At 37.2% G+C, this 27,173-nt stretch overlaps 1 protein-coding gene across 1 annotated transcript; it reads left to right on the top strand.

Moving 5' to 3' along the window:
* Nucleotides 1-568: 568 nt before the first annotated feature.
* On the top strand, nt 569-26,550 carry LPL (lipoprotein lipase). The gene is made up of 10 exons (XM_078445464.2): nt 569-868; nt 8,082-8,251; nt 12,701-12,880; nt 14,383-14,494; nt 15,250-15,483; nt 16,709-16,951; nt 18,918-19,038; nt 20,176-20,358; nt 22,151-22,255; nt 24,623-26,550. Coding segments are annotated over exons 1-10 (1,437 nt in total). The 5' UTR covers nt 569-780; the 3' UTR covers nt 24,624-26,550.
* Nucleotides 26,551-27,173: the final 623 nt, after the last annotated feature.

Here is a 27,173-nt window from a genome sequence, read left to right on the forward strand (position 1 = left end):
GGTATAATTTTCATGACAGAAAACTTAAAAACTGGTTAAAGCAAGAGGACTTTTCTGCGCCAGGTAGGTTAATCCATTTTGCCAATGTTAATATACAAGATTGTGCAAGCATGAGCCACGGAACAATGTGTGTCCATGGATCCCTAAATTGACATTGTCCAGGAGAATTTTGGGGGAAAACAAACAACAACAAAAACACTGCAAGTCACAAACAGGATCCATTAAAAGACAAGTGTAGTTTAAATACTTATGAAATGTAGTTTAACAGTTTAATTTCCCATCCTTGGAAAACTGGTGATTGCAGAGTATTTAACATAAATCCATATAAATTTGTGTTTCGTGGATAAGGGGCCTTTCTGAGCTAGAATCCTTAGGAAAAGCAAATAGAACTTTACAGAGAAAGTAAATTCTCCCTTCTGCCCTTTCCCCCTCTTTTCTCTGGCAGGGTTGATACTCATTACAGTTTGCTCAAATACTTGGAAGAGAATTTAGAGCCCTCCCCCCAACTTCTGATTTTAAAGCCAATAGATGATGAGGTTTATTTGCATATTTCCAGTCACATAAGCAGCCGTGCAGTGGAAACAGTGTCAGACTCCATCCTCCCTTCTCCTCCTCAGAGGGAACCTGCCACTTCTAACTGCCCTGCCCTCCGTTTTAAAGGGCAACTTGCCTCACGCTGAACCGCGCCTCCAGCCTGCTCCCGTCTCAGGCTCAGCTGGTCCAACACTGTTCGCGCTCCTGCCAGAGCCCTGTAGCTCCTACAGAGAGCCTTGCCCGGAGATGGAGAGCAAAACCCTGTTCCTGATGGCTCTGGGCATATGGCTCCAGATTCTGACCACCACCCGTGGATGGGTGGCTGCCGACGACAGTAAGTTTTGCGTGTACACTCCCCTCCACCTGCAGACTTCACTCTGTGGCCACTTCCACAAGTTACAAGGATGGGAAGGAGGAAACTGAAAGGGGTTGCAGAGGCACCCTGGAAACTTTCCTAGCCAGAGCGCCAGGCCGGGAGAAGAGTCACTGGGCTGGCATCCGGGAGGGGCAGGGAGGGAATTCTCCCTCCGATCTTGCTAGAGTCTTGCTGGAGTCTTTCCCTCGTTGATCCTTCCGATCTGGCTGAGGCCATATTTCCGGGTACGTAGGCTCAGAGACGAAGAGTAGCTGGTAGCATGAGGGGCGGACAAAGAGAGGTCGGAGGAAGGACTTAAATGGTGGAGATCCATAATAACTCTCTCGCATGCGGGCTCTGGAATGAAAGGCGCGCAGGTCAAGGTGACCCTGGCGCAGCCGCGACCCGGGCTCCGGCCTTCGTGAGCACCGACAGAGTGGCGGCTTCTGTAGGAGAAGGCCACGAAGAGGAGGGGAAGAAGCGTTGTGGGTATCTTAGAAGCACGGGGCACCAGCTCTCTGCCTTGACAGCGTTGTGGGGGACTGAGTCGCGTAGGTGGCAGCGAGTCCTGCTGTGCCAGCAGCCTGCACCCCTTCCGGAGCTGGGAAGCTCGCCAGTTTCCTTTCTTTCTTTCTTTCTTTCTTTCTTTCTTTCTTTCTTTCATTTTCTTTCTTTCTCTCTTTCTTTCTTTCTTTCTTTTTCTTTCTTCTTTCTTTCTCTTTCTTCTTTCTTTCTTTCTTTCTTTCTTCCTCTTCCTCTTTCTTTCTTTCTTTCTTTCTTCTTTCTTTATTTTATTGAAGAGGGAGAGAGCGTGCATGAGTCGGGGAGGGGCAGAGAGAGGAGACATAGAATCCCAAGCAAGTCCCTTTCAGCTTAGAGCCCCACGCTGGGCTGAACTCAGGAACTTTGAGATCATGACCTGAGGGGACTGAGACACCCAGGCACCCCTCCCTAGCTTCCATTCTTGCAGATGCAACTTTTCTTAGCACCCAGAAAACCTAGGGAAGAGTTGACCCTCCTGATAACGTGTCGCAGGGACTAGCTGTCTGTCGCCACTGACTTGGGGGTTGCTGGTTTTGCAATTGGCTACCCTTAATGTCCTGGGAACTCCTGCTCTGACCTGAGAAGCAGCTGCTAGCAGTGGGGCTTCAGGGAGTTTACCCTTGAACCTCAGTCACCACCCTGGAGCCCCTGGCTTGCTAGGGTTAAGGTGCTACAGGAGAGATGTGAATTTCTTTATTGTAGGGAAGACACAGGCCCAGCTCCAGACCCTTCCACTATGGAGGCAGCAGGCCTGCCCTTGAACTTTGGTTCATCTAATATACAACAACAACCAAAAACCAACTGAAGCAAGTTATAAAAGGAGGCAACATTTTTTTCTCTCTTCCCTGGTAAAATTGCATTTAGGTCAGTGTCACTTGGATGTGCTCTCAGGTAGCATGTCCACAGACGTTCAAGTTATAGTTAGGTTTGTCCATGACTTTTCAGTTGAAAGTTTATTTCAGCAGTGTGTTGTGATAGAACATTTTTGTTAGGGTTATTTTAAAAAAAAGTAGATTTCATTAATATGATTGAATAAAAAAAGTATCTTTTCTGTCAAATCAGTTTAAGAATATTGGAGGTTCAATTAGAAAGTCTTAAATATCTTATATAGTGTCATGTTCCCTTCATAGTTCCAAGAAAATGGTAGGAACAAACTCCAAATTCTTATTTAAGAAAATACACCATGGTGTTCCTTTTACCATAAACACACGAATATGTGTTGTCCACAGTTTGTTTTTGCTGGCTCCTTAGCAATTCATGACCCTAAATTCCTGGTCTAGTCAGTGTCACCTCTCTGGTTTTTAGATTCCTCAACTCTAAAATCAGGAGTTCAGACTGCACTCAAAATTCTCTTAGGCTGGGGTGCCTGGCTGCCTCAGCTGATGGAACATGCGACTCTTGATCTCTGGGTTGTGAGTTTGAGCCCCACATTATGTGTAGAGGTCACTTAAGAAAATAAATAAAATCTTGAAAAAAAATTCTTGTAAGTGCCTCTAATTCATACTCTTTGATTTAAGTAGACACTTTGTGATTGATGAATTAAATTGGATTTTAACCAACACGTGCTTTTCCTGGCTGTAAATGTATTAAGGGAAAAATCATTTTTCAGTAGACTTGAAATTAATCCCTCCTATCCTTCCCTCCCACTCTTACTCCACCACCCCCCACCCTTTATATTATGCCTCTCCCATCACAGCAAATTTCCACCCCTTTTCTCCTCCAAACGAATTCATCTAGGAATGTAAGAATTTCATAGCCAAAGGATACAAGTGTGAGAGAATGGTAAGCAGCACTTTCTCTGGGCTCTGACTTTACTTATTCTTAATTTTTTTCTAAGATGAAAGTAAGGATATGAGGCACTGCCCTCAGGCTCTTTGTTCTTGGAGCCACCTCAGTCTCTGCAGAGCCTCATTAGGAAACTTGAAGAGCTAAGCAAGGAGCATATGGGTCAGTGCTCAGTAGCTGCACTTCTATTTGAACTGCCATAGTGAATTTCCAGGCTAACATGTGAATTAAATGTGATGGGTGATGACAGCAAAATAGCAGATTCCACATAAATAGAGTAGAGCTCAGCACTGGAGGGATGGATGAATAGTAGTATTGAAAGGTGGGAGTGAGACACAGGGGAAGAGTTAACAATGGGAAATTTTCACTTTCTTTCAGGCAGTGTACTTTTAGCTTAGCCTTCCTTCTTTGCTTTATTTTGGGAGGAGAAATTGGGCTATCTAGTTTACTGATTCTGTTTTCACAAACATCTTTTCCATACAAATGAAAAGCAAATCTGTTAGGTGTCTACGTTGGAAAAGACTAATCAATTCCGTCAAATAGGATGTTGATTTTTTTCCCCTCACCAAACTTTTTTTTTTTTTTTCCCATTCAATTTGGTTTTTGGCACTCTGCAGAAGCTGCCTGAGTCAGTAAGTATGACTATCAGTTTCAGAGAGAAGGTGAATTACTGATGAAGTCCTTTAGGCATGTGTGTGTGTGTGTGTGTGTGTTGAGGGTGGGGGGGGGGTTGGTTAGAAACTTAAAGGGAATTGCATTATAATTGATCTCTTGTACCTCATCTTCAAATGCATGCTTATCCTATCCATCTGGTAACTGTGAACTGCCTTTAGAATATCTTTTCTGGAGAAGTGTCTATTCATGTCTTTTGCCCATTTCTTCACTGGATTCTTTGTGTTTTGGGTGTTGAGTTTGGTAAGTTCTTTATATTTTGGATACTAACCCTTTATCTGATATGTCACTTGTGAATATCTTCTCTCATTCCGTCAGTTGCCTTTTAGTTGTGCTGATTGTTTCCTTTGCTGTGCAGAAGCTTTTTATTTTGATGAGGTCCCAGTAGTTTATTTTTGTTTTTGTTTCCCTTGCCTCTGGAGACGCGTTGAGTTAGAAGTTGCTGTGGCCAAGATCAAAGAGGTTTTTGCCTGCTTTATCCTTGAGGAATTTGAGGCTTTCTGTCTTACATTTAGGTCTTTCATCCATTTTGTGTTTATTTTTGTGTATGGTATAATAAAGTGGTCTCCAGGTTCATTCTTCTGCATGTCGCTGTCCAGTTTTCCCAGCACCACTTGCTGAAGAGACTGTCTTTATTCCATTGGATATTCTTTCCTGCTTTGTCAAAGATTAATTGGCCATACATTTGTGGGTCCAATTCTTGAGTCTCTATTCTGTTCCATTGATCTGAGTATCTTTTTTTATGCCTGAACCATACTGTCTTGATAATTACACTTTTGTATTACAGCTTGAAGTCTGGGATTGTGATGCCTCCTGCTTTGGCTTTCTCTTTCAAGACTGCTTTGGCTATTTGGGGTATTTTTTGGTTCCATACAAATTTTAGAATTGTTTGTTCTAGCTCTGTGAAGAATGCTGGTGGATGGAACTAAAGCGGATTATGCTAAGTGAAATTAGTCAGTCAGAGAAAGACAAATATCATATGACTTTACTCATATGAGGGCTTTAAGACACAGAACAGATGAACGCAAGGAAAGGGAAGTATAAATAATATGAAAACAGGGTAGGGGGACAAAACATAGATACTCTTAAATATGGAGAACAAACAGAGGGTTACTCGAGGGGTTGTTGGAAGGGGGATGGGCTAAATGGGTAAGGGACATTAAGGAATCTACTCCTGAAATCATTGTTACAGTATAAGCTAATTTGGATGTAAATTAAAAAAAATAAAATTAAAGAAAAAAGAATATCTTTTCTGGGATGCTCAATATTTCTTCTTTCCTAAGAACAATAACATACCCTCCATAAATTTACCTTTAAAGCGCTTTCACCTCTCAATCTAATTTCATCTCTGTGAGTTATTATCCATGTTAAGTAAATACCTTGTCTTTGTTTATACACTTAGAATTTTAGCTATTTAAGAATTTAGAAATAAAGATTACATAGTCAAGAAATACATTAACTTGTAACTTGCCTGGTATCCAAGTCCTACCTTAGTGCTGAATAAGGCCATCTGATGGGAACAAGTCAGAGTGGTTACGTTGCTATGATAAGTTGAATTCAGGATGGAAGCACTTATAAAGGAATATACCTTAGGCAGCCCCCTTCCCACTACCCTAAGGTAGCTTTAATTTCTAAGGGGATCTGATAAAAAAGATCTTTATCCCCTTAGAAAGATAAGTGCAGTCATTAATATCATTTTCATGTATGGAAATCAGTAATTCCCTTAGTAACAATTGAGTCAAATCACTTCATCTGTCAGGCAAGAGCAATTCTAGTGTATACTGGAACAACTAAAAGTAACAGCTGGCCCATATCAATTGTGTGAAAAGATAGGCTTGGAAAGTACATTCATCTTTAGGATGCTGAGACACTCTTACAAACACCAGCAGTGTGAAAATTTCTGTCAGAATGCCAAAGAGAAAGAAAAACTGACTAAACACTAATACCATTTATGATCATGTATAGAACTGACATAGAATTGAAAACAGCACATAGCATATAGAGTGGTGCAATCTTCCTGTCAAATGCTTCATTATGCTTTCTGTAACTTAAAATAAAAACTAATCTCCTTGAGAAGTGAAATAAAAGTCTCCAAATACAAATTTGTTTGAGAATGTATGAATTTCCTTTTTTTTTTAAATGTAGAAGTTATGTACCGAACAGGAAATGTTGGTAGTGGAAAATTGGACCTCTCAATGGGCTATGCAGATAATCTGTATAGAATCTATGAATTTAATAGACTTTTTTTCATGGAAATTCACAAAGCTAGCCTTAATAATTTCTGAGAATATCCTTAGTTATTTCAAAACCACCAGCAACTCTAGGGCCATCATGTTGCATAACTCTAGGGGAAAATAGACCAAAGTGAGTGGCATCCTCTGGAGCTATGTAAAGCAGTAGTCTTAAATAACAGTTTAACAAATAGGTGGTGGGTGGGATATGTCTGCCAGGTCACTTGGATGATTTCTACTTCGAAAAGATTGATAATCAAATATGTTAAAATAAGATTATTGCGGAGGGATGAGTTATTTGATGTGGAGAGATGAGACAAGGTGAAACTAATTTAGTTTGAAATTTTCTAAAGCGCTTCCTAACAATTAAAAAAAAAACCTTCTTGGGTATTTAGAGCAGAATACCTTCTTGGGTATTTAAGATTTAAAAATCTACATTTTTTTCTACTATCAGGCAAATAATAAGGCCATCAGAATACTACCTGGTTAGGAAGGAAAAGGAAGACCTGCATCTTCAAATAAGATGGAAGGCCAACTGTATTTTTGATGGGTGAATGGCTTTCAAGTGCAATTTTACTATCTGTAAATAAAAAAAGCCTTAAATAGCAATAGTTTACCACACTCTCTTATTTGAATAAATTATCTTAGAATGTTCAGGTGCTAGAGATGAGAGAGAGAGAGAGAGAGAGAGAGAGAGAGAGAGAGATCAGCTTGTCACCTATAATGAATGACTTAGTAAGTAGCCACAATATTGCTTTAGGAATTTTAGAAAATAATTAAAAAGGAAAAAGTTGACCAGTACTCAGCTAGCTACATGAATACCTGTATATTCATTATACCATATCATTCTTGTTTTTATTTTGGCCTGGCTTTTGCAATGTTATTTGAAATTACAGATTTTCAGCATTTGAATTGTGAAAAGAGTAAATTTAGATTAAGAAATTAGAAGTACCAATTATTTATCATCTGAGTTTTAAGTAGAGGAATCTAAAATCTACAAATTATTACCATTTTATAGTAAATAATTTTTAATTTTTGTCTTGACAAGAAAGTAAATAATTTCCCCTAATATAACTTCCCTTTGATTGTGTTTGCTTTGTATAAGAGTTTGATTTTATTTGCAGCAAAATTTATTTCAAACATTCACTGTGGTATTAGATGAAGGTTTATCAAAATTTAGAGTTATTGTCAAGAGAGTCAAATGGTAGGCTGAAGTTTATTTCTCTCCTTATTCACTTTGGGATTGACTATGAAGAATCAAAGTGGATTCTTTCCCAAACCTGCTTTGCTGTAGTTTTGTAACGACAAAGCTATAAGCTATGACTTTGTGTAGAAGACAGTAAAGACATAAGAAATAATAGAAAAAATATTTGGGTAAAGTATTAACCAGTTCACACATATGCATTTTTGAACAACCCACTAAATGATTTTTCAAAAATATTTTTAACTGAGGTACCTTGCTATGGGGGTGGGAACAACTTCATATAAAAACTTCCTCAAGCTTCCAAATTTTCTTACTGCTATTATTTTTTAAAGTTATGCTATTGCAAAGGAAACAACCTTTTCTCAAGCCTATTATACAACATTTTGGGAAAAGCATTATGTTGATATAATCCAATATTGAAAGAGGGTGAAAAATAATATATGAAATAAGTGGAATTTTACAATGCAAGAGCCATGAGCCAATGTTCTTTAGGAGAATGAGTTTTGAATTGTAACCAAGAGACCTGGATTCTGGTCTCTGTCAACTTCTATTACTAATGGAGAATTAGTCATTCTCTTGCTTAACCGACTGAGCCACCCAGGCACCCCAAGTCATTCTCTCTCAATCTACATTTATTAAAAAAAATAGAAATAAAAATATCATTGGTGGTAGCTGCTTATAAACCTAAAACATACCATAACAACAAATAAAACAAACAACCCTCCAATTAGCCACCTATCCAATTTTTCCTTTTCAGGAATTACAGGAGGAAGAGATTTTATAGATATTGAAAGTAAATTTGCTCTAAGGACCCCTGAAGACATAGCTGAAGATACTTGCCACCTCATTCCTGGAGTGACAGAATCTGTGGCTAACTGCCACTTCAACCACACCAGCAAAACCTTTGTGGTGATCCATGGCTGGACGGTAAGACAGTCTTTTTGGGAAAGAGATTGGGGTAACCCAAGCATCTTGACCCCGTGATGAGTTGTTGGGAACCCCGTGATGAGTCTTCATATATCCTGTACTTCTGCTTGCTTTCCTATGGCCTTACTTCATTTTTATTTAAAAAAAAATTTTTAATGTTTATCCACTTTTTGAGAGACAGAGCATGAGTGAGGGAGGGGCAGAGGGAGAGGGAGACACAGAATCCAAAGCAGGCTCCAGGCTCTGGGCTGTTAGCACAGAGCCTGGTGCGGGGGTCAAACCCACGGACAGTGAGATTATGACCCGAGCAACCCAAGCGCCCCTCCTATGGCTTTACTTTAAACTTGAGTACAGGCAATTCTGGCTCAGGGTGGGATTGTGGAACCTAAAATCACAGGTTCATGAGTATTTCCCCCCAGATAGTGCCTACCTTCATTTTATCACAGTCCATAGTTGGTGCCCTTGAATCAGCCATTCTTGTGAGTTGGGAAAACAAGGCTTTGCTCACCTACAGAGCAGAATGTACATTTTCAGTTTAGGAAACCAGTACACACCTGGTATGATCCTGATTCATGTAGCACATTGCCAAAACACATGCTTTCCTAAGGGAAACAACCTGTCAGAGGGAGGAGAGGGTTAGAGTGGAGTGAGGAAGTATTGATTCTGGCTCTGGCTTTGCCATTCTCCAGCTCTGTGAAGTGACTGATGCTACTTCTTATCTCTGGGCCTCAGTTGACTGATGTGTAAGACAAAGAGGTTAGACTAGTTGTCCCTCTACTTCCAACATTCTCCAATTGTAAACTTTAGGGAACTTTTTTATAGATGACAGAGGGCTAGCCAGGGAAGTGTCACGCAAAATCATTAGAAAAGGTGAAAACTGTGGTTACATTTAAAGAATGTGAATAGGTGATGTGGATTAAGGAGTGCACTTGTGATGAGCACCAGATGTTGTATGGAAATGTTGAATCACTAAATTTTACACATGAAACTAATATTACACTGTATGTTAAGTAACTGGAAATTAAATTAAAGCTTAAAAAAAGAAAACAACAACAACAAAATAAAGAATGTGAATAAAGTAGTGCTCTCTAAATATGTGGCACTTTACATGGTTCAGTTCTTACTTAACTACTTCAGTTGGTTTTTAATATTTTAAAACCCTAGTTAGCAGATTTCATCTTTTATATAAAAAGGAGTTATATAAAATGGGAAGTTAAAGAGAAATTATCTTTCCATTATGTTGGAGCTTGTGAATATAGTAAAGATACTAAATATACCCTAATGAGATGAATTAGAGAAGGATTGATAGACTTCTAGTCTTGACTTATTTTCCTGTGTAACTTAAGTACCATTCTTATTAACAATATAGGATAATTGCTATAACTTTATGGAGATGAAGGCAACTACTAACAGAATTTAGATGGATGTTTATTTTTTAAACATCTGTTTACTAAGTTAACATAATAAATTACATATCTTATGATAAAATTATATATTCAAATTATTAACATGGATCTTTTTATATTTAAGAGATTTAATAAGAAAAAGTAATTGTTGGTAGTTTTAGAGATGTTTTGATTGTATATAGAGTTTTAATACCTTTGTAAAAAGTATACTAAGCTTAATAAACATTTTATATGGCACAATAAATTGAATGTCTCAGACCTCACATTCTTATCCCCTGAGAGAACTTGATGCTTTAAGAATTTTTAAAAAGCATAGTTCCTTCTCATGCAAAGATGACATAACTAACCCAGTATCAGTATATAGTGCCAATTTCTATTATGGGTCCTTCTGCCCACTAAACCCACCATATTCTTCATATCATGTGTCCTGACATTTTGAGTGCCTGAGCTCAGAGGCTAGGCCATTGGCTGTGGGACTGACTTTCATCATAAAAAGCTAGCTGGTTGGTCTATTCAGTAACTAATCTAGCCATAGAAAGGCTTCAGTTCACCTGTGAATCTGAGTCAAAGATTTAAAAACTTTGTGCTGACTTAAGGAACCTTAGAAAAAAACCCTAGAAAAACTTTTTAGAGTTAAAGAAGGTTTCTTTTACACCCCTTTGTTCAGGGGTACTTACAGCAGTATTTTATGTTGAATTAAAAAAGAAAGGAGTATCTGTTGGGATGAGCACCGAGTGTTGTATGGAAACCAATTTGACACTAAATCTCTTATTAAAAAATAAATAAAATAAAATAAAATAATACAAAAAATAAAGTTCTTCCTATGATTAAAAAAAGAGAAAGGAGTAGATTCATTTTTAGACAGTTAATAAAAGTATCAGTCACTGTAAAAATAAGTTGGGTTTTTTGCTCTTTGATAGATTGCTTAACTTGGAAACATTGATAGTACAGAAAAACTTATAATAGGAGCTTAGAGCAAGCAAGATTTTTCTGCCTTATCTGAGGAAAGCTGTTCAGCAACTCAAGGTCATAAGACTAAGGGAAATGGGGAAATTCTTTAGTTTTGCCATGGAAAATCCAAAAGAATGCTTAGCATGTAGTATGCTTAGGGCACATCCCAGAAAGCTGTTTAGACACAGCTGTCCTGGAGCTTTGCCACCTGCTTAGGTTTCATAGACCAGTGCACTAAGCACAGAGTTCTCATTGTGGTAGGAGGCCCTCATGCCAGCTGAAAGGAGGAGTGGTTAATGTTTCATTCTGAAGAACTGATATCATCCTCTCTAGAAAGGCAGTTGAAAAGTGTGGCAAGCCCCCAACCACTAAGAGAGGAGAAGAGAAGACAGGACCAATTCACAGGAATTTGAGGCTAGGTCGGTGTTCTAGCCTGTTTCCTCAAAGACCCAGGCTGTGCTTAGACTTAAAGCAACCTCACCGAAACATGTTCAAAGAAGGTTTATTAAATGAGTTTCTAATGAGCCAACGTCACCTTTGTACCTTTTTTTCTTTTCTTTTTTTTCTTTTTTCTTTATGCTTGAAATGGCAATAGCTTTAATTATATCACTGCAGGTAGACTGGAAGTCAGAATGGTTGCAAGAAGACATTTATGAGGTGGTGGGTAACTTCAAGATCATCTGAATCCAACTCCTTTGTTTTGTAGGTGTCCTAAAAGGTTAAAACAGTGCCTACATTCATAGAAGTAATTATTGGAAGAGCTGGGACTGGAACCAAGATCTCCTGAGTTTCAGGCTTGCTTTTTCCTACCACAGCAATGAGGTGAAAAGCTGTGCAGTTGTTAGTGTCAGGAGTGAAACAAGAACTCAGGTTTTGATAGTTTTAGTCTAGAGAATAAAGTAAACAAAATGGAAGCATAAATCTGAAAGAATCCACCATATAAGATCAAAGTTCCAAATGAAGCCCACTGGTTTGGGAATTCAAGACTCCTATATTTGCTTTTGGAATTATTCTAAGAAGAATATAGGTTTTATAGATCTCCCTTCAAAAGCTGCCTTAAATGTATATTTCAGAACCTTCTTTGTTGAGTACGTATTTGAGTAACTTTTACTATGGCTACAATATGATTTCTATCAGGTCATGGTAGAGGTGGGGAGATTTGGGGATTTGAATCAAGTTACTGTTACATGCAGGTTCATGGAAGGGTGGTGGAGAATTTTATAATTCGCTTTTTTAAAAATGTGTTTTGATTATTTTAAAGTGTGCATCTTTGCAGAAGTGTCTGATGTCCTCTCTGAAAGCATAAATTAAAATTTTACATAAAAAAAGTTAATGTGAGAACTCTATAGTTCTTTTGACTTTGAATTTTGGGGCTTTCTTAAACAAGAGGTAAAGAATTACAGTTGGCAGTCTCCTTATCTCCAAACAGAGCCAATCTAATTTGAGAAATGTGACTATTAATCCTCAATAATTTCCACTCTGAAAATTAAGAATTTGAGAGAATTGTAAAAAAAAAAATCTGAACTGAAACTGATCATTTTCTTATGTATTAACAGATTGATAAATAAATTTACCTTCTGTTAGAATTAGTATGCTTAAAACTTTTTTTCATCAGCACATCAAATGTTGTATGTAAATAAATGACTCTTAAGAAAAAAAGAGTGCATTCACATCCTCCAAACTAATTTTGTTGGGAATAAGTTATTAGCCTAGTTGAAAGTAATTGAATTAAATTTATTATAAAATAGTCTATAGCTCCAGTGCAAAATTTTAGCTTATTCAGATTGATCTTTCATATAAATTACTGGTTTTACAGAATTCATAAACCAAGCTTTTAAAAATTGGTGGTGTAAACCGTAGTCTGCCATTCCTCACCTCAACACCCTTCTTTGGCATACTCAAATTTGCCTCATAAAGTGGAGTCACAAGTCTCTGAACACTGTTTTGCATGGTTTGAGTTTTCTTCCTGAGTTAATGGACAACCTTTCAGATTTATTTGTTTTCTTTCCATTCAGCATAAGTATATTAGGCTGTCATATCTATAACAAGTTGTATGTGGGTATTTTAAGAAAGCTTGCATCATCCTTTTCAGGTGACAGGAATGTATGAGAGTTGGGTGCCAAAACTTGTGGCTGCCCTGTACAAGAGGGAACCAGATTCCAATGTCATTGTGGTGGACTGGCTGTCACGGGCCCAGCAGCATTATCCGGTGTCTGCGGGATACACCAAGCTGGTGGGAAAGGATGTGGCCAAGTTTATCAACTGGATGGCGGTAAGATTGGGGGAAGAAGCCTTACATGCCCAAAACAGATCTCTTGGCCAGAGTGGGACAAATGGCTGGTCTTTGTTCCTTTTCATCTGGGGCAATTCAAATCTTCAGAATAGGCATGGTTATTTTTCAGCCAGAAAGCAGTATTATGATAAGAATGATAAAACTGTAAAGCCAAAGCATAGTCCTGCCCTTCCCTATCGATATTCTCATAGTGAATAGATCTGGTGAGACCAATAAGTGATTGGGCAAAACAGACAAAAGCTTGTTATTTCAGGGCAAAGGGAAGATGTCAGGTTCAGCCAAATCCTTCCTTACCAGTTGACTGGCACATGGAAATGTTATGTTGGCTTTGACCCATTAGAATACCAATCTCTTTCATGAAAGTATTAATAATACCTATTGCTTAGTGTAGATTAAAGATCCAGATTTTTGTTGAGGGTTAGGGGAGTGATGGATTTGAGCCAGGAAGAAACTGGCAAGAAAAGTCTGTAGATATGAGATGGCTAAGGGTCAGGACTTCTGGCTTAGCTGCCACTTTTATTCACTTTTTTCCTGAGGTCATCCTCTGAAAATTATCTTTGAAATGTGTCTTGGCATTGGTTGAAAGGAGGCTAATACTCTGACAGGGCCAAAATATTTAAGCCAGATATGTGGAGGTAAAAAATAAGCTGTGTTTATTGGACTGACTGTTAGAAGATAAAAGTTCTTGAGGTACCTATGTGGTTCAGTCGGTTGAGTGTCCAACTCTTGATTGTAGCTCAGGTCATGGGCCCAGGGTTGTGGGATTGAGCCCCGCATTGGGCTCTTGCCCTGAGTGTGGAGCCTGCTAGAGATTCTCTCCCTCTCTCTCTCTCTCCCCCTCTCCCCAACTTGAGCACACTCCCTGTCTCTAAAACTAAAGAAAAAAAGAAAGATTAAAGCTCTTTTCTTGACTCTTTTGCTTATCAGGAAAGTGAACCTGGGAAAATCAGATCACCTGCCTCGACCTCAGGCTTATTATCTATTGAATAAAGAGGATGGACTATATGTGTCTGCGATCCATTCCTGCTATAATATTTTCTGGTTTTAAGACACTTCCTGGCTAACTTAAAGAATAAAGTGATGTAGGGTATTTAGAGTAGGGAATACTGGCTTAAAGTTAAATATATATTTAATGTATGTGTTTATCTACATATAGATACACACACATATACATATATCTACATATAAATATACAGCTATACATACACATGTACATGCATACATATATTTTCAGATAAATGAAAATTCACATTTCCATACATTTCAATATCAGATGTATGGAAAAAGTTTGTAACTTAAATATGTTGTTAAAGAAAGAGAAAATCTCAACTCTAAAGTGTTTCTTTGATCTATACCACAAAATTTAAATAAGTAGAATTAATTTTCAGTATAGCCTGCATTTCCAAAACAATATTTTTCATTTAGCTTTGATCTTTTGTACAGAACTGTAAGAACCCCTTTTTTCTTTTTCTCTTCCAAAGGAGGAATTTCACTATCCTCTGGACAATGTCCATCTCTTGGGATACAGCCTTGGAGCTCATGCTGCTGGCATTGCAGGAAGTCTGACCAATAAGAAGGTCAATAGAATTACTGGTAAGAAAACAGTGCCAGTAGTCTATCACAGAAGAGTCGAGATGCCTGTCATTTGGAAATAGAATAAAAATGTTTGTAAAATATATCTATATGTGTGTGGTGTTCCTCTCTGCTTGCCAAGCCATTTGATTATATTATGGGAGCACTTTTTTTCTGGAGAAGGAGAGAATATGGGCACTAGCTGTCCTAGACATACCACCTACTGTCAGAAGAAAGAGCAGAGTTAAGCACAAAAAGCCCAGTGGTCTCTGGGAAGCTCATTTCCATCCTCCTGGGCTCTGTGCTTTGGTGGTATGTATGTCACATTTCACATCAGTACTGGGATAAATGAAAAAGGACCAACACCAGAGCCTGTTTGGAAAAAAGAAGGCAGTCAACCAGGACAAAGGTAGTAGATGATTTGGCATGCATAAAGAAAAAGAACGAACTCACCACTCTTTGAAGTCCTTCTCAACAGGTTCAAAAATAATTTACAAAAGGAGATCTAGCTATTCTGAATGAAATTGCTATTTAATGGCAAGTTTCAGAGACTCAAATTCCTTTCAGAAAGAGCTAAGCCTACTTCTATGACTCTCAGTAACTTGATCCAATCACTAGGATAAGGAGCTAATAAAAATCTATGTGGCTGCCAGTTACATTCAAATGATAAACAATTGAATGCCAAGGTGACATTAGCATTGTCTAATGCTAATGGAGACTAAAATTAATGGGAATTAAAAAATATGTGAGGTCTTTTTTTTCCCCCCCTCATTAAGGACTAGATCCAGCTGGACCTAACTTTGAATATGCAGAAGCTCCAAGTCGCCTTTCTCCTGATGATGCAGATTTTGTAGATGTCTTACACACATTCACCAGAGGGTCACCTGGCCGAAGTATTGGAATCCAGAAACCAGTAGGACATGTTGACATTTATCCTAATGGAGGCACTTTTCAACCGGGATGTAACATTGGGGAAGCTATCCGTGTGATTGCAGAGAGAGGCCTTGGAGGTAAATATGATTTAGAAGTTAATTAAACATAAGTGTTGTTCTTAATTCTTATTGACCCAGTCTTCTACCCATTCCCCACAAGTATGCAATGTGTATGCAAATGTGTATATTAAAGTATACACATTTAGCCAAGATAATTTCTGAAGAAGCTATCATATTCAGCATAATCACCTTTATACCTTAGTACTTCCTTTGATCAGATAGACAAACATTTTTTTCTTTTATGTATTATATTATAGACTACAATACTGAGTGAGTGCTAAGCTTCCAGAGATAAAAGAAAAGAAAGGTGAGATCTATACAAGAAAACTCCATTGCCTTGGATAATAGCAGCATAAAATGACTTCTGGCACATGTTGTTATATTCTGAATATAGTTGTGAAACCATAAGATTTATTTTTAATTGATTGAAAATAAAGGGCATGTTAATTAGTCCAAATTAATTTTGTTAGCCTTTTAGAGAGAAAGTAAAAATAAGAAACAAATCTCCATTCTCTAAAAATAAATATTCCAAAATTTAAAGAAGAAAATATAATTTAATATTGTCTTAATATTTACTTCAATAATCATGTTTGTGTTAAATTTATAATTTGTTTTAAGGGATCTTTGCATCCTTTGTGGGCAATTAAACTTACCTGTAGATATTGACTATAGGTCTTTTGTGCACATGTTATAGGACTTACAGCATAATGCTACTATTTTTAATTGTTATAGAAGCTTATGGTAATAGATACACTTTTATTACATTACTGATTATTTCTGTGATTCATTTAATGCAAAAATCAGTAGTGACACAACCTCCAATTATACATAGTATCTACGTTAAAATACTATCCATTTAATAATTTTGCCTTTTGTGATATTGTTTCTAGGTCCATGTAGAAGTATTTTATGTTTTCAATATAAGAGAAGGATGTGACAAACTGGGGGAAGTCAACTTCTGCCTTGAATGTCTCTTACTTAGATCCTCATAAACATACCAATATAAGACAGCAGAAAAGTCAAAAGTTCTCTGCAAATTTGCAATTTTAACACTCTTAGAGATAGGTAAGAAACTCCCATCAAGAGTACCTCCTTAAATAGGACTTACATCAAGGAGTCATAGGACTAGATTCTTAGGTAATTTTATTCTGACACCACATTTAACTAGTTTAGACATGTGAGATGAAACACTCATTGTGGACTTTCATGGAGTTAAATTTTCTTTTTGTCTCTTGTTCTCCAGATGTGGACCAGCTAGTGAAGTGTTCCCATGAGCGCTCCATTCATCTCTTTATTGATTCTCTGTTGAATGAAGAAAACCCGAGTAAGGCCTACCGGTGCAATTCAAAGGAAGCCTTTGAGAAAGGGCTTTGTCTGAGTTGTAGAAAAAACCGTTGCAACAATTTGGGTTATGAGATCAATAAGGTCAGAGCCAAAAGAAGCAGCAAAATGTACCTGAAGACTCGGTCTCAGATGCCTTACAAAGGTAGGCTGGAGAATGTTGTAAATGAGGAAAATCAGTTTGATCATATTTTTTTATCACACTCATTGCATCACATGTACCGAGTCTGTCCATTACAACAGAAGTAGTGCAATGATTTTATTAAACCCTGAACCCTCACTGTATTTCTGTTGCTAGAGAGGGAGTTGTACTGGTCCATTTTACTGAAGCTCTCAATTCACATTGCCAGTAAGGCCCAGGGTACAACCTGCATTAACCTCTGTAATAGTCTTGCTTGCCACCCTTCTCTGTAATTGTGACCATTAGCATGGGCTAGCCCATTAGAACCAGGCTCAGAGCTCATTTGAAACCATCTATCTATCTAGGGCCAGCAAACCAAGGCCCAGGAGGCCAAATCTAGCCCCTTACCTGCTTTTGTAAATAAAGTTTTATTAGAACACAACTACACACATTCATTTTTTGTTTTTAATTGACCAAGGGTGCTTTTGTGCTACCACATTAAGTAATTGGGACAGAGACTGTATGGCCCACAAAGCCTAAATTATTTACCATCTGGCCCCTCACAGAAAAGGTTTGCCAACTCCTAAAGTTTGCTTTAGGCAAGAGCTATCTGTATTTTAAAATTCAACTATTCCTGGGAGAGAGAATATACCAAACCTGTAAGATATTTCCATTTTGTCATTAATTTGTTCCCAAGTGAATTTCAAACTTGGCAGCTTATTTAGAGCAAGATTTATACAGATTGAGGGGAGACAAGAAAGGAGATAATTAGGTAAATCTAGCAAGAGGAACTAATCCAGAAAAGCTAACTTATGTGGAGTCCAGGGAGAAGTCCAGGGGAAGGGATGATACTGAAATACAGTTTTCCAAGGTAAAAATGTATCTGATAGAGGCACCCACTTGTAAAGTGTGTTAAAACTTCTGTAGAGGTGTATTTGGTTGCCCAGAGGTTTAGAGCAACAATAGTTCAAGGAAACCTTTTAAGCAACGAGGAAACCCTTAGTTTCCCTGACTTTTCAGAATGAGAAAAGTGTGTGTGAGGTAGAGAGGAGGGTGGAATCTTTTGGAGACCTGGTGGGTATTACTCATCCCCAGGCATCCTGCTCAGTGCCATGCAGTGCTCCGTCACTGTTCTTGGGGTCTCTGCAGCAGTATCAGCTTCTCCTGCTCTGGTCTATGGTGAGTCCTGCAAGGGCTCCACTGAAGAGAAACAGTTTCTCTTCTACTCGTTAGTAGCTGTGTGTTAAGCCTGCTGTGTTTCTTATCCCCTTAACCTCCCTCCATTCCATCTACACAGGGGTTTTAGTAGAGAGAACAGGGAAGAGATGATGTAGAAGTTCAAGTACTTGCTTCCAGAAGCTCTCCCAAACACTTTAAGAACTGGCAGTCTTTATAGCCTCAATGATGATTCAATTAATAAGTTTTATTGTGAGCCTGCTATAATACCTACTCTGTGCTAGATGATGGGGGGATAAAGAGGATAAACATGATCCTCTGACCTGAAGGAATTTACACATAGGGTAGAGTGTCAGACATACTCATAAAACATGAAAAAACACAATCACAGTGTTCCATTAACAAATGCCAAATATGCTTTATACAGATATTCAGGGACAAGATGGCCAAGGAAGGGTATAGTTCATGAAGAAAGAATCATGTGTAGTTTGATTTCTTGATTTGATTTCCCTTGTACCCAGTCAAAGATGACTACAATCTAGGGCTGCTTGACAATTCAGATATACCTAGATTCTTCCTATGCACTGAAATCACACTTTTCTAAAAAGGAGTGGAATTCAAGGTCTGAAAATTTGAGTAACAAACACTGTGCAGACATGAAGAAATCTTTCCAATCCACAGTGTTGGTTGTGTGTGAGCACTTCTTATTTAATCACTAGTGAGGTAGTCTGTGGTTCTGAATTGCCTGCTTATTTGGGGGCTGTGATGTTTCCATAAAAACTGATTAGCACTTGTTCCAATTTTTTCCTTATAGTCTTCCATTACCAAGTAAAGATACATTTTTCTGGGACTGAGAGTGATACACAGACCAACCAGGTCTTTGAGATTTCTCTGTATGGCACTGTGGCTGAGAGTGAGAACATTCCTTTCACCCTGTGAGTAACCACTTGACGTTACCTCCAGCATGTGGGTTTATCATGGCACTGCTAACTGCCTTTGGTCCCTAGAACAGAAGAAGAGTAGAAAAAGAGATATTCAACAGAATTTTTAAAAAATGTTTTATTTATGCAATTTGAGAGAGAGAAAGTGCATGAGCAGGGGAGAGACAGAGAGAGAAGGAGAGAGAGAATCCCAAGCAGGCTATGCACTGCCAGTACAGAACCTGACACAGGGCTGTGAGATCATGACCTGAGCCAAAATCAAAAGTCAGATGCTTAACCAACTAAACCACCCAGGCGCCCCACAACAGAATTTTTTTTTAAAAAAAAGCTTTATGGAGACGCCTGGGTGGCTCATTCGGTTAAGCGTCTGCCTTCGGCTCAGGTCATGATCTCGCGGTTCGTGAGTTCGAGCCCTGTGTTGGGCTCTGTGCTGACAGCTCAGAGCCTGGAGCCTGCTTCAGATTCTGTGCGTCTGCCCTTCCCCTACTCATGTTCTGTCTCTCTCAAAAATAAAATAAACATTAAAAATTTAAAAAAAAAGCTTTATGACAAAAGATATTCACATGGTACATACAATAGCATAAATTAGAAATAAATAAGTACCCAACATTGAGGCAATGGTTAAATGAATTGTGGTTTAATAAGTCACTAAAATCTATCTAGTTTCTAAAACCTATAATTATAGAAAAACAGGTAAAACATGGTGAAAAATAGAAGGTAAAATATGAAGTAAACAAAGAAAGAATAGAGAATTATATGTATGCTATGATTGTAACAAAGTAAAAATGTTCACATAGCAGTACAGATTGAAAGAGGATATATGAAAATGAATATAATGTCTCTGAATGATTCATTTATGGATTTTTTCTTAAGAATTGTATTAAATAGTTCACACTTTTAGGGTAAAAGTTAGAATAGATTAAAAGGGTGTAGATGTCTTTTAAAAGTCACTAAATGCCATTGATCTTCATCTGGAATATTTTTTTGGACACTTTTTGTATTTTTAAGTTATCTCCCAAACAACAAAGCTATTTATGCCTTGGGAGGAAGAAAAATGAAAAAACAAAACAAAACAAAACAAAAACAAACAAAAAACACAGAACTAACCAAATATGCTGATTTTTTATTCAGGCCTGAAATTTCTGCGAATAAGACATACTCTTTTCTAATTTACACGGAAGTGGATATTGGGGAACTGCTAATGTTGAAACTCAAATGGAAGAGCGATTCATACTTCAGCTGGTCAGACTGGTGGAGCAGCCCTGGGTTTACTATTGAGAAGATCAGAGTAAAAGCAGGAGAGACTCAAAAAAAGTAATTAAATCAATTTCTTTCCATTCACGTTAGGCTTACCCTGTCATTACCTTGGGAGGGTACTCTTGGAGCCTTCAACGTTCAGGTGGAACTTTAGTAAGCTTTGTCTTTAAAACTATATCATCTAGATAATTACACCTATAATTTGGGGGAGGAGTGTTCTTTTATTATCATTACTAGGGAAGTAATAGTATTTCTGAATTTCATGAAAGAAAACATAAGCCCTGAACTGGTCCCGATTATTGACCGAGAGCTGATATGAGGATCTCAGCTTCTATTTTAGCACTGTTTCTTTTTTTCAATATATGAAATTTATTGTCAAATTGGTTTCCATACAACACCCAGTGCTCATCCCAAAAGGTGCCCTCCTCAATACCCATCACCCACCCTCCCTCCCTCCCACCCCCCATCAACCCTCAGTTTGTTCTCAGTTTTTAACAGTCTCTTATGCTTTGGCTCTCTCCCACTCTAACCTCTTTTTTTTTCTTCCCCTCCCCCATGGGTTTCTGTTAAGCTTCTCAGGATCCACATAAGAGTGAAACCATATGGTATCTGTCTTTCTCTGTATGGCTTATTTCACTTAGCATCACACTCTCCAGTTCCATCCATGTTGCTACAAAGGGCCATATTTCATTCTTTCTCATTCCCACATAGTACTCCATTGTGTATATAAACCACAATTTCTTTATCCATTCATCAGTTGATGGACATTTAGGCTCTTTCCATAATCTAGCTATTATTGAGAGTGCTGCTATAAACATTGGGGTACAAATGCCCCTATTTTAGCACTGTTTCTTGCAAGTACAAAACAGTTGTGGAAAGAACCTCAGAGATGTCACTTTGGCATTCAAAGATTAAAACCAACATCTTCAAGAATGAGATTCCAAGGTATCTTCATCCATCTCCCCAACCCCACCTCACATATATCTATAAAGAAATTGAATAGAGAGCCCCAGAGATTTTAAAACTTGTACACTAAATTTATAGGGATTTTTGCAAACTATAGTGTTCCATTATTGGTAATAAAAATGACTCTTAGTGAGATAAGTCATACAGAGAAAGACAGATACCATATGTTTTCACTCTTATGTGGATCCTGAGAAACTTAACAGAAACCATAGGGAGGGGAAGAAAAAAAAAGTTAGCGAGGGAGGGAGCCAAAGCATAAGAGACTCTTAAAAACTGAGAATAAACTGAGGGTTGATGGGGGGTGGGTGGGGAAGAGGGGAAAGTGGGTGATGGGCATTGAGTAGGGCACCTGTTGGGATGAGCACTGGGTGTTGTATGGTAACCAATTTGACAATAAATTTCATATAAAAATGACTCTTTAAATTAGGAATGATAAATTATTTCCCTCTGGTCATTTTCTTTTATAACAAACAAAACAAAACAAACAAAAAGGAGGTTGTGGATGGAGAGGCTCTGCACAGCATTTGTTTCTCTAACAGGGCCAATTGAAGGATGGTTTGTGAATTCCTTAATGTAGATACAAAGAAGTGGTAAAGTGGATCTTGTATTATCTCATGGTGAAAGCCTTGTGATTTTAAGGTTGCTCCAAGCTGTCCAGATTGACTACCTTTATTGCTAAACTGTGATTAGGCCCTCAAATAACCCTATGATCCAGATGTATTGCTGACCAGAGTGACCTAACTTTAAACAGTGAGCTATTAGAAATATCAAAACAATTAATCAGACTGATCATGTAGGATTTAAAGATCCTTGACCAAACCATATATTTTTGAACAGTTGTTTCTATTTTCCCTTATATGTTTACATCCATTTTATTCTACAGGGTAATCTTCTGTTCCAGGGAGAAAGTATCTCATCTGCAGAAAGGAAAGGCATCTGTGGTATTTGTGAAATGCCATGACAAGTCCCTGAATAAAAAGTCTGGCTGGTGAGCATTATGGACTAAAGCTCTCTGGATATCCTGAGCTTGCCCTCTGAGGGACACTGCTTCATACATTGCTCTTCATCTTATGACTAAAGACTTGCACTGATTCTTATTAGAATCTTCAGGTGGTCTTTCTTAGCCCTTCCATATTTACACATCAGACTTACCCATTTACTTTTCTCAATACTTCCTCTTTTTTCTTCCTCTTTCTGTTCTTTTATTTTACTTCTTGGGCTGCCACAAAATCTTCACTGCTGCATTTTCTGTATTGTATCTCTGCTAACTTTATGGATCCCGTATACAGAGCATATGACACAATAGTTATAATCATGGCTGAGGGTGTAGCCCCTCCCCAGATGTACCCAGGGGAGCAAAACATCAGCTGCAATACATAGTCCTTCTTTTTTTTAAGTTTATTTATTTTTATTTTGAGAGAGAGAGAGAGTATGCGCATGCACGCACATGCAAGAAAAAGTGGGGGAGGGTCAGAGACAGAGGGAGAGAATGTCTGCGCTGACAACTCAGAGCTCCATATGCTGTTAGCATGGAGCCCCATGTGGGGCTTGAACTCACAAACCCTGAGATCATGACCTGAGCCGAAATCAAGAATCAGATGCTTAGTCAACTAGCCACCCAGGTGCCCTCACATAGTCCTTCTTGATGCTCCAAGTGGCAGCAGACTATAGGACAGAGAGCCAAAAGGGCAGCCATCAAGTACCCATCTCAAAATCACCAAAGATGGGGAGCTAATGGAGTTAGAATTCAGGAGACGGTTCTCTTTTCTATCTCAAAACAATCCCCTGGCCCTTACCTACATGATCTTTAAGACTAATCCACATGACAGTTGTCAGCCAAATCTTTCTAGAGTGTAATATTAAGTGGAGATTCACATGTGGCCTTTCCCAGCCCCTCCTGAATTCTCACATTATCCTACTTTAATTTCTCTGCTCATTCTCCTGCCAGATTCTGAGTACTAATGGGTTAAAGTAAAAGGGGAGGAAAACTTTGATCATGTCATACAAACCAGTGGCACAAGAAAAGAGGGGAAAGGCTAGGCACAACATAATCCTGATGTAGGAAAAACACTCACTTCTGGTTTGTCTTCTTTCAGTTACATTTATAGACAAAAGTACAGAATAAGAATTTCCTAATCAGAAAATCATATTAAAAACCCTATAGGGAATATCTCTATTATTGTAAATTTCTATTTTATGATGTAATTTATCCATGGGTAATTATGGATTATATATAGATTAGGAAAAAATAGGCAAAAAGAAAATACAATCACTCTGACTCTCTCCTCCAGGGACAACTCCCAATTAACATTAAATGTATATTGTTTTAGACCTTCTCTATGTATATATAATATTTATAAATTTTTTTATTTTTTACAAAACTAGAATTATGACATACTTTGAACGATAAGATGAAGCCACTTTATGAAAACCATTAACGTAAGAGCACTCAAGATAAATTTGAAATAGAGTAGTTAGTTAATGATATTCAGCCAGGCAGAATAATTGAACATTTACCTAAGTGGAGACTGTTCTACTCAGAGGCTCATTGCTTTGTTTTCCCTCATCAAAAATCTGAGACAATTTCACATTTACTTTAACTTTTAGAAAAGGAATCCTATATGAAGCTTTAAACATGCATTTATGTCACATACAAACATACACAAATGCATATATACTTATATGTTCTCCCCAAATCAAATACAACTTTAAATCTCTGTGTGAATGTAAAAGCAAAACCTGAAAGATTAGGAAATATCTCCAGCTGTTTTAAAAGTATTTCTGGTCATACTATTTATATAAGTCACAATAATATATCTGAGAAAATCTAAGGGTACATTCCTTATCTGATAATAAGATTACTGAGACCACAGATATTTAGGCAGCTGTTTTTATAGATCTGAACTTTATGTGGAAGTAATTATGAACAAGGCTTGTAACATTCTGCAGTTTTTCTCTTCTGTGACTAATCAAAAGTTCTCTGTCTCTTTTCTTCTGATAAAACTCTTCAGAAGTCTCATTCCTCAAGAAAAGAAAATAATCAGCCATCTCATTTGGCAAGTTTTAGAATTAAGAAATCTTAAATCATATCTTGTTTGAAATCATTTGGTTCAGTCCTCTGAAAATGATAGTCCTTATTGGGATATAGCTAAGTAGGTATTAGAGTGTCTTTCATTCCTACAAGCCTGCCATTATCCACATGTGATCCATCATCCACATCTTTCCTGGGTATATATTCACAACATTTGTTCTGATCTTCCAGTTGAATGCTTTTATATCATGAAGGTGGGAGGAGGGATGATTGTAGAACACTAAAGAGGTAATAAATTGCTCCTCCTCTTCTGCTTTTTCTCAGAAACTGGGCAAATGTACAGAAGGAAGAACAGAACACGAATTCCATGAAGAATGGAGTAACTTTTACAACAGATGCCCAGTGCTTTGGATGTTTCAAAGACAAGTTTCCTGAATATTAATCCCAGCTCTGCTTTGTTATTTTAGGATATAATCTCAAATACAAAAAAAAAAAGTGACTAATTCAATTTGAAGTGTATAGTGGCCAAATAGCACATCCTCCAACATCAAAAGATAGCAGATTTGAAAATCACTGTTTTGTCCTTTGAGAAAGAATTGAGAGCCATTTGGGCCCATGGTAAAATAATAAACCTTCTTTATATAGTAAGTTTAGTCAGTAGCCTAAAGTTGAGTAGAATTTCATATTTTATTTGAAATTCTGCATTTTCTGGACTGATACCTTCTCAAAGTTTTCTCCAAGTCTGAATATAGAAAATGATTTTTTTGGTGGCATGAATTGCCCCCATTAGTGCAAAATATGTTTTTTGTTTTTGTTTTTTTTTTTTTTTTGGTTTCTGTGTTTTTCAGGATTTAACCAGGACTAGTGACTTGGAGAGAGGAATAGAAGATGATAAATCACTGAAACTTTAAAACATCCCTGCAGTTGGTTGCATCATTTCTAAGTTACTAATTAAAAGAAATATAAAATTTAGATCAATTCAGTCTTAATAGGCTTTATAGTTTAATCTCTCCCCCTCCTTTGTCTCAAGATTGTATTTTAACAGCATCTTCTATGAGCCTGCTATTGCCAGCTCACACATAATTTTAAACATGGGGAAAGAAAATGATACCACAATTTCATTATCAGATTTCTGAAATTGTTTTCATCAGTTTGAGGTCATTTAATATCTTATAAGCCCTATTCAATTTTAGGTTTATCTCAGTCATGCTTTAGTCATACTTTGAGGATGTCTCTTTCTTCCCTGGTTTTGATAAGAAAATATGTGTTCAAGATCAAATTTTGAATCAGGCAAGTTTTAGACAAGGACCGTTTTTACTAAGTTAGGAGATGAAAAAGTATATTTCCATAAACAGTGGTTAAAACCATTGTGGGCAATTAAAAGAATCCTCAATTGCCATAGCTACATGAAATGCCATGAGAGTTATTGTTTTTAACAACTAGTCAATAGTGAGTGAACAGTTATTTATAAATTAGATATCATACTTTCAGAATGATTTTCTCTATATTAATATAAATTGATAAAGAAGTAAAATATCTCAAAGGCTCTTGCTGGGAATCCAAACTGTAAACGTGTGTGGATATCTTAACATATATTCACATATGAAGCCCTGCATATGTGTTTATTATTCAGCATAGCTTGGAAAGTAAAAAATCAAGAGATATAGTATTGGGACATATTGGAGTAGAAATTATTCCAGAAATGCCAAAACTTCAGCCTTTCTTTTGAGAAATATGGTTATGCCTATATAAAGTAATACAAACACTGTGATTAATGTCAGCCAACTTGGAATGAATTTTCTCTAAAAATAAAATGTTGGAGATTTGTTGTTGTCATCCCCCTTTATTGCTAATTCATTAATTTCCTGGATTTGGGTTTTGAACAAGGATACATAAACTTGAGAAAATATGGATCAAATCAGTGTATGGGCCTAGGAACTCTGACTTTTGCAGACTTCACTATATATGTATATTAACAATGCTTTGGCTTTAAATGTTATTTATTAGCTGTAAATATATGTGTGTATAAGTAAAGGGAGATTATATATATTGGAATGGCTGTGACTATCTGCGTTTATAGACAGGTGGTGCTAACTTTTGTACATGTCTTTATCAGTGATAGTCTCAATGAGCCAACTTACTCTGATGAAATAATACCATAAAGTAGGCTTCTTTTTTCTTTAAGGAAACTTAATTAACTATGTTCAGAAATGGAATATGCTTTTAATAAAATTGACAAAATGTTATTTTAACACTAAGTCATTATTTTGTATTGTTTTAGTCCCCTAAATAGATATTTATTCTTAGGACAGATTCATTCAGCATATTTTTTACTGAGTAAAATTTGCTGAGTAAAATTACTATGCTTGGTGAAAAAAATATAGCTTCTAAAAATTACAGTGCACATTGTGTTTTATTTTTATATTTACATTTGTACAAAGCCTTAGACATCCTTTAAACCAACTATAAAAGAAAATAATACAGATTTTTTCCCTAAATAAAATACATGAATTTTACTTGTCTACACTTACTTTTTAAGTAGTAAAATATTAGATTAATTTAAAAATTTTTGACCATTTTCTACAATGAATTATTTTTATTTCTGAGGTCTAATTATTACCTACAAAGTGAGTTTGTGTGATAAAACCAACTATTTGATATTGGAAAGTGAATTTTTTATAAACTTTTTTTGGGGAAAAGAATAACATACAGCCATATATGCATCTACGTAGGGATTGCTTCTTAGTACAATCAGGAAGAATTTAATCTAGAAAACAATTGTTTCATTGGCCACTGACCCAAAATTTCATGGTTAGTTAGGCATAAGACCTTCTGGATTGGGGTCTCCCTGACAGGAAGAGACTCTCCAGTTTAA

This window comes from Panthera onca, chromosome B1 (assembly GCF_046562875.1).
Source record: "Panthera onca isolate mPanOnc1 chromosome B1, mPanOnc1 haplotype 2, whole genome shotgun sequence".
In the NCBI taxonomy this organism is placed as follows: Eukaryota; Metazoa; Chordata; class Mammalia; order Carnivora; family Felidae; genus Panthera; species Panthera onca.